At 35.6% G+C, this 12765-nt stretch overlaps 1 protein-coding gene across 1 annotated transcript in view; it reads right to left on the reverse strand.

The window, feature by feature from the left end:
• The window catches only part of VEPH1 (ventricular zone expressed PH domain containing 1), a 163345-nt gene that overhangs the window by 114901 nt on the left and 35679 nt on the right, over nucleotides 1-12765 (reverse strand). The window contains exon 5 of the mRNA XM_072408020.1: nucleotides 4267-4433. Within this exon, the coding sequence (XP_072264121.1) occupies nucleotides 4267-4433 (167 nt within the window). The remainder of the gene's footprint in view (nucleotides 1-4266; nucleotides 4434-12765) is intronic.

The raw sequence follows: 12765 nt of genomic DNA on the forward strand, positions 1-12765 counted from the left end.
TTGATGAATCAGGGGCACTGTGTTCATGTTTTCACCATCAACTCTCCATCAAGTTAGTATTGGATGAGCAAGCATCTGTTGGTTCTGTGTTGTGCACAAGTGTTTGCACTTGCACATGCATGCACCAGATGTTCCATTTAGCCTTGTATAAGAATGGGGACCTCTAGCATAAAGCATATGTGATTCAGTTCTCCTGACCTGTTCCTAATTAGATTTCCCGTGCATGGCCCTAGCTTGTTGATTTGCTTGCATTTACCCTCCGATGACCTACAAATCTTTTGCTAATTCTTGCCTTCCTGTCTTTCTGTCTCTGCTTGACTTCCGGTTACTAAAAAATGGCCTGTCTTGACTATGCTCCTGTCTTTGACCCCACTGCTGATGTTTTATTGCTGACCTTGACTCGTCTGACCATTGTGCCTGGCCATCACCTGCGCATGACTTCTGTTCATCTGATTACTTTACTGCCGAATCTCAGGTGACATTGCTGTCTGGCCTTGGCTCTCCTACTACCTTCGAATCCTGCTGCAGGAGCATCATCCAGTCCTGGCATTCTTCGTGCACCTTTAGAAATACCAGACTACCAGGTGTAAGGGCAAACTCTGTCACACATCAAGTTACCAGCTAAAATAGAGGTATTGTAACACAGTTTCTCGATATTTAGCTAAAGTCACATCGTTACAATATGTTCTGTTACTCTAGGAGGCTCCTGAGGTCTTTAACATTTCAAGTTGTGAATGTAGTGTCATTGGAATATTGAAAATTGTTTCTTTCATTAATTTTTAAACTTTTATCATCATCTTCCAGTTCTGTTTTCTTGTTGTTATGTGTATAGAATAAATGCTAAATAAGTATGCCAAGAGTATTCAGATTTGTATTACTTCTTGGTCAATCTAGAACCAATAAAATGCTGTACTATCCATTGCACACAAAAGGCTATTGCACCTTCCCTAATCTAATATGCATAAAAGTCTAACATTAGATTTTGTTTTCATATACAAACTTCCAGTAAGTAAACCCTGCAACAATCTAAATATCTGTCAATTGGAAAATATTTCACCAGAAATCAGACACAGTTTACAAATTGGTTAAATGCTATGTGGCCACATTAGGGAACAATGCCTTCTGCTTGCATAATCACCTTACTGTATTAAGTGTCAACATGAAACTATGCCAAAGTAAATGGCTTTCATTTGTATACATTATCTTCTGATTACACACTGCTTGGGAAAAATACAATTCAAGTTAAAAAGGTTTTGAAGTCTACATTGCTATGTTGCTGAATGGTTCCTTTTCACAATTTATACCATCTTCTAATTAATGCAAAGCATGGCATTCAAACATATATTTTATTAAATACAAAACATATGTGCATACATTCCAGGAATTACTGAAAACAATATGGTTCTTTATCACATATAAAAGGTTTGTAAAAGTTGGTGAAATTTTAAAGCCCGATAACATATATTTTATGTAGCTTGATGTAGATCTGTTTTATGTAGCAGATGCAATATGTCCAGAACTATGCCAATTACCAATCATATCTACATTAGTGTGGGCAGTTTCTACAATGAAGTCACATTATAGCAAGAAATATGTTTTAAAAGGGCACACCTTCAGTCATGTGGACCATAAAACTATTGTGAAAAATGTGAACTAAATGTGAGTTCTCCTCCCAGAACTAAAGCGGAACTAAATCGGTGCAATTCACCTATCTACATTCCAGTGAAGGGCACTGTCATCTTCCTACCAGATACGATTTTAGGCCATCTTGACTGGCTTTGCCAGGATGATGTAACTCCAGTGCAGTTGAGGGGGAATTCATTCATTCCTGGCAAATGCAAGGGAAACTGGGATTGCTTACTTTCCCTGGCAACCAGCCCATGTTTGTAGAAACCCAAAGCGATCAGACAGGTACGAAACATTGCCAGTCCCTTTCCTGCAATAATAACTTGTTTGATCATGGAAACATAAAAATGGAACTTTAATTCATAACCTGGGATTTTTTTTAAAGTAATTTGCTATTTGTTAGCAAATGTTTTCATTCCTGGACCAGATCTATTACAGGTTTACTGGATCACCCAGCTTGACTGATGAAAGTGTATCCTCTCCAGCCTTGGAGACTGGAGGCCCATAGCACAGAATTTGGCATAGTAGTCATTTAAAAATAGGTTGCAGAGGGCACTACAAAATGAGTTCAGAACTTACTACTTAAATTTGCAATATGGAAAAACACAGATATAGTTTCTTGAGTGTGAAAACTGTGGTAAAGATTTCTTAACTATAGAATTCTATTATATGTGGTACGTCAAATAACATTTTTACTTTGAAATGGGACTGAGATGTTTCTTGAATTATTTGGCAGTTTATTTGGCTCTTTATTAAAGATATACTACAATTTCTGAGTACAGAAACTGATGTGTTTAATAGGAAAATGTACAGCATTTCAAGCATTTTCTAAAAATGTCAGAACTAATTAAAACTGAAGACCTTAACAATGAATGGACCCACATAAACGTTGTCAATTAGAGATAGCTACTTAAAATGCTGCTAGAGAATACTACCTTACAAAATAAATATAGTCTGAAGACTGACCACCCAAGCATAACAGAGCTCGAGCCAGAGATTAAGTGTGCCTAATCAGGAGGCTAACATTGAGTATCACATGATTGGAAGCCAAAGAACACACATTTCTACATCCTGTTATTCTACTAGGTACATGACATCAGTTTCTGTAATATTGGCTGAATGGGCACCATGTAACTTGTATCTAAAAACACAGAACTGAGTGGACAAATGCCAGCATACAGAGCACTCCTAACACACTGATTGGTTTCCTCTGTTTCTTAATAATTTGCTTTTATTTTTTTTTCTTTAGAAAAAAAAATACTACTTTAGGTGTATTTAATGTGGTTAGTAATGGCGTAACTGCAAAGTTCAGTAACTAAACCAATCAGATTTGTCAAATAAAGAAATTATATTTACTTTCGTTTTGTCACTTTGCACTTTTCTCTCTGGCATTCTCTAGACTAAAATTGTTTCTTTTTTTCATGTCGGAATAAAATTGAAGTGTGGTAGTTACATATCCCCCATATGACTTTGAGCAGCATTTTAAATTTCCACATTGCAACTTGTTTATTCAAGTGTAATAGTTGTGCATAAGCCCCATTTTATTTAAAAACTAGACCATTACTACACCTAGTCTTCTGAATCATTTACCAGCAACAATTAATAGTAATTTTGTGTTTGTAAAGCCCCACCCTTCACTTTGCTGCAAAGTTTTTCTGATTTAGGTAGTGGGTAGATATGGCACACAAACATAGACATGCTTGTTTTCTCAGCTTTATAGAAAATGAAACAATTATTGTCCATGTGCACAGTTTTTCCAACAATTTATTTAATCTGTGACAGCAAGTGCCTCTAAAAGAAACATATAAGTTTTTTATAGAAAATACTTTATGACACAACATTTTAGCAAACATAGCCCAATTAATGCCAATACTGCAAATATAAATTACCATCCATTAAGGGAGATTTACTTGCCAAGGTGAATTATCAATGTGCAACGGAGAATTCACTTTTGAGTCAAAGCAATGGCAGCTCAGTTTGCAAAGGATACCTGATCACAAGCAAAAAACATGATTTTTGCTTGGGTATGATTGGATTGATAAAGTCTTTAGAGCTTCATCTAATTTACTAGGTAAATTAAGTATTTCTTGTATTAGGATAGTTCACTTAGCTGTGTTAATAGATCATATTCCCTTAGTAAAACAGTCCCATTATATCTTTTTACTATCTTCCTTATGCTGTATTGAAACCTGTACTGAGAGAATATGAAGGAAGTCGTTTCTGACCCTTAAAAAGCTAGGTATGTTTCTGTCTTGCTGATCAATTAACTATAAATTAACCCTGACCTAGAACAAGATCAATATATGGTGACATTACCACCAAAATTATGTCTTTATTTGTCACTGGAGATTTCAGTGGAGCACAGTTGGAACCCTTATGGCCATGATCTGTGATCAGCTGGACCTCTTTCATAGGGCTTCAATCACCCTGTTGAATGTTTCAATGGTTTTCATTAAATATGATACGGCAGGGGATTAGACATGTGTGTTGCTGCAACAACAGAAGAGAGATTCCTGAGTGAAGGGGTGCAGAACTGAGAAGTCATTTGGCAGCTCTTGCAGCCTCTAGAACTGCAACCAACCCACAGACATCCATCCATAACTAAAAAAAAAACAAGAAACAAAGCAGTATCTATATTACCTTGGGTTGTTTGGTTTTTGCAATAGCCTGTAGTAGCCTTAGCATGTGGTGCTGTTCTCCTTCATCTAAATGGGACATCTGTGATACTAGGTCCTTCAAGCATTGATGTATTGGTTGTGGCCTCATCTCATAGACTGATGGAAGCACTCGGAGCAGCATGCTATTACCTATAAAAAAGAACAATGGATTGGACTGAACACAGATTCCTGTGCATTGACACATGCCGTTCTGAACAATTTAAACCTATTTTCCACGTACCTAGCTATTTATCATGAAATTCTTGGCCTGTATATATAAGAGTATTTATATACATTTGTAGAAAATCTAGACCGTAGAAAAAGGTTTAATAATGTCTGACAGACCAAAATGCTTTGACAAATTACAGAACCAAAGTTGTCAAAAAACATTTTTTCACAAACAAGCCTCTGGAAACAATGTTCCCATCAAAAAATGTTAATATTCAATCTCAGCTTTTTCTGTAGTCTTACTGAAATGATTATAGTTGTTAAAATATGTATACAGCTAAATATATCTCATATTAAAATGCAACTGCTATTAACTTTTTTTAATGAATACTTTAATATAAATCTGAATAAAGAAAAAGAATGAAAGCAAAGTATGCTTTTTAAAGCATTAGGAGACTTATTATGTATACAACTACTATAATTTATTGTTTTTATTGTAAGTATAAAACCTTTAAAAACGTATTAAATTGATAATCAATATACACACAATGAAATTATTGTCTTTACATACTAATTTTGGTCACTAGGGAAACTATGATTGTAAAACATTATTACTGCAATTTCAGGGTCTCAGTATCCCATTGTGTAAATCCCATTATCAACTGGCTGAGAGTTGGGATGAACTCAGAAGTATAAACCTACAGTGGGTGTGCTTAGAAAGTCATTTCCTGCATTACAAATAGGTGAGCAGAAATAGCTTCTAGATCAGCAGTGTACCAAAATAATGGGGCTCGGGTGCACTGGTGTACCACCCATATGTCTGGATGGAACAATGGAACACTGGAAAGAACATTTAAGTGAATAGTATATCTAAAGTATTAACTGAGATTAAATATTATTATCCACAGGATAGCAAAACCAAGATAAAACAGGAGAGAAAATCAAATATGTACTATATATCTTAAAGGATAAACATATAAATGATGGATATTTCGAAATAAAATAAAAAGTCAGCCATTTAGAATATGTAGAATGTATATCTTAGGCATTCCGGAAAATGGAACTTGTAACCAAAATTCAAAACTCATACAGCTGGTGCTGACAAAGTCCATTAAACTTTTCCATACTGTCATATGTCTACAGTAAAAACACATATCCCAAGGTTAAACGTTGCTTGTGTTAAATTCTTATGGCTGCTAGGATTAATATATCAGCTTGTACAAATGCAACCCCTTTGGTTCACCACAGATCTGATAAACAGTGCCCACTGTGGCACAGGTATAGAGAATAGAATGATGCACGAAGTGGGCAGAGGCACATTAAAAAGCAAAATTGTAGCTTTGGTTGATTACCAAAGGAAATAAGTAAATGGAATTCTTGGTTTAGCTAAATTTGAAATGTTTTTAAAGCAGCAGAAGATTGATGGTTTTACTTCTTGGCTGCGTTATCCCTTTAGCAACCTAGTATAAATTGGTAAATTGCCATTGTGACTATGCTTAAAGCCCAGGTGAAACTTAAGCAACAATTACTTTTTAAATTCAGGCTACATAAAAATGTCTTACTGCAATCCTTTATAATCCAGTTCCCAGCTGAAGCGGTCTCACTGCTGTGCTCTGACATTGCTTAAGAAGACCAATAGCTATGCAATCTGTAAATCTTGCACTCATTACTATGCATTAGAAAACATAAGAAATTTGTTTTCCCAAACGTTTCATGAACATTGTTTGAAAATAAAGATAAACCTTACAGGTTAATTTCTAAATATTTTATTCTTACCCAATATGCTGATTTTTATTCACTTGATTGTATGTTTAGATTTGGTATGATTTGTTACCAGATGTCTCCCTGACTCCCCCCCTCCCCCCAGTAATTTGATGACCATTAGCAGAAGTCACCTGATGCCCAAAACAACAAATATACTTTTAACAAATATTTTATAACCCCAATGTAAGAATAAAAATGAACACTGGTTGTACTCCATAATATAAGGATATTTGCAGACATTTTTATATGTTCAACATGAGCATTACTGCAGTGAAAGAAAGATTTCTGGAAATATTTTTTACATCCAAAGCATTGGCTCATATCCTTTCATTTATACAGTGCAAACATGGACAAATTCCCCTTCTCCTGTCCTTGTATGCAGTCATTTGTTTTGTTATACAACAAAATGATGATTGAATACATATGAAGGAAACTGTTACATTTAAATGAATATAAAAAAACAAGTACAAACGAGTACAACATTATTACACTTTTAGTATTTAGTAGGTATCAATAACTATGTTTAAGTAACATAAGTTAGAATTATCAAACCTAAAATACAATGCCAACATTTTATAACTCGCTGTCTATATTGGCATTACAATTGGATAACAATGAACAGTCTCTTTTCAAAGAGAGATCATGGTGACTATAATCCTTCACTTGCAGCACTAAGGTCCTAGGTTTAATCTCAGCCAAGGTTCGCATAAGGTTTGTATGTTATTCCTGTGTTTACATGAGTTTGATCAAGCCACCCTGATTTCCTCCTATATACTAAAAATATTGGTAGGTTAAGTCCCCCGCCCCTTAAAATAAAATACCATTCGACTGGGACTATGGTAGAGACATTGGATTGTGTGCTCCTACAATGAGCAGATATTCTACATACACACTTTAGATAAATATTGTTTAAACAATTACTGACATATTGTTAGACAGTCCTTCATTTAAAAAGTGCCCACAGCATCAACTGACAATGATCCTTATTCATCCTGGGTACCATGAACCCTGATGGGTTAGTTTTGCCGGTTATCTGCCATCCTCGATATTGCACACAACAATTCACAGGCCAGCAGGCATGTGATCGTTAAATCCATAGATGCAGCACATCTGCAGTCAGTCTGATCGTATTGCTTCCGTATGTATAGTATCATGGCTTGATATGGTGTGTTTTGCAAGAGCTCATTTACCAAGGATTGTACTCATACAGTGTGACACGACTGGGGACTCTAAAGTGCTTTGTATATATCCACGCTATACATATCCATGAATATTAAAAATAATATTTGTGATTTACAGTAAAAGATTATTCAATTTTCTACTTAACAGCAATGACTACAAATTAACAGTATTTTATATTTTTTATTTCAAAATCTTCATTTATCTAATTACCATATAAGAAATTAGTAAAAAAAAATCTGCCTGCATCTTATGTAAATAAAACTGAAATATGACCCCCCACCTCAAACAAAATAAAAGAACATAATATGTGCAGCAATACATTTCCATGTAGTGATTGACACTATAATACAGTCTGGTCTATATTTTAGTGCTAATTCCGAAGTATTAAGGTATTATGTTAGGATAATGTAGCAAGTATTGTAAATCTAAGTCAATAATTTACACTAAAAGGCAATATGCTTGTATAGTAATATAGTATGATGGAAATCCCCAAGTACTCACAAAATTCTTACACAGCTGATATCTTATAGAGTTTATGTGTACATTAGAATGTGATGAAAACCTTCAGAAATTTGTAATAAGTAAATATTGCACAGATGCAAGTGCTAATATTATGTAAAAAAATATTAAATTAAATTATTATTTTTTTTTTGTAGTACTTAATGCCCCTCAAGCTATAAAAACCCAAGGGTATGTTATCTAATACAAGACTATTGTGCATGTGTAATGAAGAAATGGAATTTCCGTTCCTAACATGTCCTTCCAACTAGGCATAAAAAGGGGCCCCATTCTCAAAGTCCCAAATTGTACATAAGTTGTACTGTATAAACATTGGGTAATTCCAGATATTACCAGGTGGTGGCACAGCAAGGAAATTCAAAAACGACAGCTCCCTGCCAGTGTCTGACAGTATAAAGGCAAATGAAGCAAGATAAATATACTTCCCAAATATGTGTTTATGTATGTAAACAAAGCAAATATAAGACTGTGGCTCGGCAGCTCAATGATGAAAAATAACAAACTGTTCCAGGCATTTAATTGTGAATTTAGCAACATATGGATGACATCTGTGTTTTGGTACAGTCTCTGAACATTCAGCACAATTATGAAGTAAATGATATAAAGCATTTAAATGTGATTTTTTTTCTGTTGTTTGAAGTTAAAAGCACAAACTGTACATACAACTGACTGGTTAACTTTAAAAACAAGAATTAAAACAAACTTGTCAACAACTAACAGTAAATTCAATGCAGTGTTAATCACATGCCTGTATACTGCTAATAAAATTATACTGGTGGTTCACATTGTTTGGTATAATAACTGACATTTTAGAGCACATGCACACAAACTATGTCTCCAATGGCCAAAGAAAAAGACACATAGTCATAGAAAGGGAAGATTTCATCTGGGGTAGATGGAACCACAAGTGCAGGCTTTACATTTATCAATTGGATCAAGGCTTCACATTTCCTTGGTTCACATATCCACTGTGTGCTGCAGCATGTGTTTTAGTCCCAGAAAGGGTAAGGTACATTTTGACCTTATTTATTAAAGCTCTCCAAGAAAAGATAGATTATCATGGAAGAACCAGGTTAGCTGGATTATCCCGGTTCTCCTAATATATCCTCTCCAGTCTTTGTGTCTTGTGTCTCTGTATACTGAATGGCTATTGGGCCTGATTTATTAAAGCCCTTCCAGACAGGAGAGGATACACTTTTATCAGTGAACCTGGGTGATCCAGCAAACCTGGAATGGATCTGATTCTGGATTGAAAACATTTGCTAACAAACAGAAAATGACTTAAGAAATCCATTTCAGGTTCGCTGGATCATCCAGGTTCACTGATAAAAGTTTATTTTCTCCAGCCTTGGAGAGCTTTAATAAGTCAAGCCCATTGTGTCATTACTACATTTCTTCTCAGAATGACTACTGCCTGGCTTTTATGGCATTTTAGGTGTTGGGTACACAGTGATCCATAGGGAATCATCAGTCATGGTTTGATTTGTGTCAAGCAACTAAAAATTCCAATTGCTATGATGGATTTGGTATATGTCAATATTAAATGGTTAATTGCTAGAGAAAAAAAAGCCTGCTGTGATCTGCTCCATTCCATATGATGGTTTGCTTTTTACAAGCCAACAAAAAGCTCCCAAACTGGGTGCAAATGTAAACATTGTATGAGTAGCATTAGAGGTAGTGGAGGGCAAAGATTTAGTGAGAAGAATACAATTCAAAATATTATTTGTGATGTTTTTTTTGGTCAACTCACATTATCAATTTACAATAAAATTTTGATTTTAGGTCAGTCCATGCAAAGATTTTAGTGAATGCTGGAGAGTTTAAGCACCTCCTTTCATAAACAGTCTCTACGGGTGATATCATTGACAAGTTTTTGGGTCTGTACATCCACTGATGTCATTTTGAGAAAAACTATTATGCTTGTTTATTTTATTCTATGTACAATGCATTGGGGGCAGCATTCTCAGGTCAGAATGCAATGGCTTAGAACTGTGGTGGCCAACCCATGGTCTGCAGACACTGGTGGTCTGCAAAAAAATTTGGCACGAAGCTCTGGCAGGAGTGCCCCCCAGAAGGGTTCTTCTCCTGACCCCGCTGATCATGTCTCCCGTATAGGCACAACCCTGCTTGCTAAACATCCTAGGAAGACAGTAGCGCACCAAGATGTTTAGCAAGCAGGACTGAGCCTGCGATGGGAAGGAGGGGAGGTACTGGCATCATGACATCACTCTGGGGTAAGTTTCTTCCCCTTTGAGCGACCCACAGCTCCCCACTCCAGATGCGAGGGTTGGTGACCACTAGCTTAGAATACTCAAAAGTGAGAAGAAACACCTAAAACTTCCAAAGTTCCAGTATTGGGAATTATGGATTCTGGATGGATCCTGCATCACTATCCACAACATATGACCCTTAAATAAATGTCTTCTTTTTTGCTCCTAAGTAATTCTCTGTGAGCATAAAACAGGTCTATGACTAAATAATATAAATCAATACATGTGTTGAAGATGTATAAAAAACTGTTGCAACTAACTGTCTGGGACTGCAGGTGCAATAGTAGCAAAAAAAGAAAAAACCATTATGCTTAACCTAGATGCCAGATATCATATGCTATTAATACCAGGAGATGACAGTACAGGATATATGCACACTACTGAATTACTTTAGTGTTATTTACCTTTCTCCATATCACATTCTCACCTAATTTTAATCAAACCTGCACCTGTTTTGTATAAAGAGATTTTTTAACTAATTTTGATATAATTTTTTTTAGTATACTTGAATGTGCACTACTTCTTCAGAGCACATCACACGTAATATAGCCCACACCTCTCAGTATTTCCCATAAAAATTGTTATTTTCCATTTGCTTTATTTATCAGTCTTGTAAAATCATTCTTTTGTTTCTTGTGCAAGGAGTTTGTATTTTCTCCTTGTGTCTGCATAGGTTTCCTCTAGATACCCTGGTGTCCTCCCACATCCCAAAAATCATGCCGTACGTTTAATCAGCTTTCTCTTAAAAACTGGCCTTAGACTACGTTAATGATATATAGAAGCCACTATATAAATACTGGCTAATAATAATAACTGTACAATTTTGTCAAATGAAGATCCCACTGTCTTGCCATACAAAGTCTAAAATGTTAAAAACAGTTACCTTAATGTTAACATACACTGACACATTGAGCTGCTGTTTTTGAGTACAGGGTGACTGTACAGAATAGGTCTAAAAAAGCCTTAAATGGGCAACCATGGTTCAATGTATGGAAACATTTAGCAGTATATTTAAAATGGTATTAGGAAGGGAAGCCTGGACTATCTTATACAGAAGTGTTAACTCTTTGGGCCTGAGCTCACCAAGGCTGGAGAAGATACATTTTCATCAGTGAGCCTGGATGATCCAGCAAACCTGAAATGGATTTCTTAAAAGTCATTTACTACAAATGCTTTCAATCCTGGACCGGATCCTTTCCAGGTTTGCTGGATCACCTAGCTTCACTGATGAAAGTGTATCTTCTGCAGCCTTGGTGTATAGCTTTAATAAATCAGGCCCAATTAAAAGACCGGCTCCAAACCTAACCTAAAAATAGATGTTGGTAATCCCCATTCCCAAATAAAAATGATATACAATTTGTTTTGTCTAAAGGGTTTAATTAGAGACAGATATGTAACTTATTCCTCAGTCCTTCACTGTGCTACTTGCACAGAGATATACACTTAATATTTTAAGCAGGTTTCCAAGGTATATCCTTTATATAAGTCAAAGAGGTACTTATAAAAGTAAAACTTACTAAAAGTTTGACCTGAAACTATCACTATTTGTGAAAGAAATATATAACAGAGAGTAATCAACTGTGTTTTTGCAAGTGTAGTAGTATAATTTAGTGTAGTGATATGGCTAAAATTCCCTTTAAATCTTCACCTTTTCACATATTACTGAATATTAAAATAAACATTACAAATTTCAGCCTGATTCCTATCCATGCAACAACAGATGACAGGGTTTCAATATAGTAGTGGAAACAAATAAAGAGCCAGGATGTCCAAGTTCCAAACGTCACCCTTTTGGTACACATTGTACAGAGGCTGGTGTCAGATGAACTTTAGGGGATCTCAGTTTGACCTTAGTACTGTGTGTTAAAAATAAAAAAACACTGACCAAGCGCTATCAACTCCTACAAAAAGACAAGTGTGAAAGGTGAGTGGATCATCACAGTCTCTGATGTACTAACCCTGGTTGAGACTCTGTCTCAGTACAGGTTAGCAAATCATTTAAAAAAAAGAAATGAAATACTCTTCTTGCAGCCATTTTTTGCTTTGCTACATACTTGTAGGGGTCACCTCTGACATGTTTCATGCTAAAAAAGTGGTAAACCATCTAAGAAAACCCTCTTTCTCCAAAAAGATAACATAATGCTGGTACTTTCATGAGGGGTTGGGGTGATCTCTGCTTAAGAGTAAGCATCCTGGCCTGAATTAATCCGGATGAAAGGTGGCTGAGTGACGTGTGTGCTCAGAAAAAAAAGCACTGGATACCAATCAAGGGTTTTTTTAGTTTACTATCATTGACCCAAAATACGGGAAGTTTTTTTTTTGTTCCTACTAACATCTATAGTGAAAGTTGTGTCTATTTATACCCATATTGTGAGTTATTATTGTATGCACTTACATCAATGCTTGGGGTTATCACTGACCACTGACACCAATGGTTAAAATTATAACTATTCATACAAATGATGGGTGTTATTACTGACAAATTATGGGGCCTATTTTACTCTTGCTTTCCTTTCAGTGTACCCCAAGCTCTATATTGTCCAAAAACATAGCAAAGCAAAAGGGAAAAGGTGCCACAC

The sequence above is a fragment of the Pyxicephalus adspersus genome, chromosome 4 (assembly GCF_032062135.1).
Source record: "Pyxicephalus adspersus chromosome 4, UCB_Pads_2.0, whole genome shotgun sequence".
NCBI classification, from domain to species: Eukaryota; Metazoa; Chordata; class Amphibia; order Anura; family Pyxicephalidae; genus Pyxicephalus; species Pyxicephalus adspersus.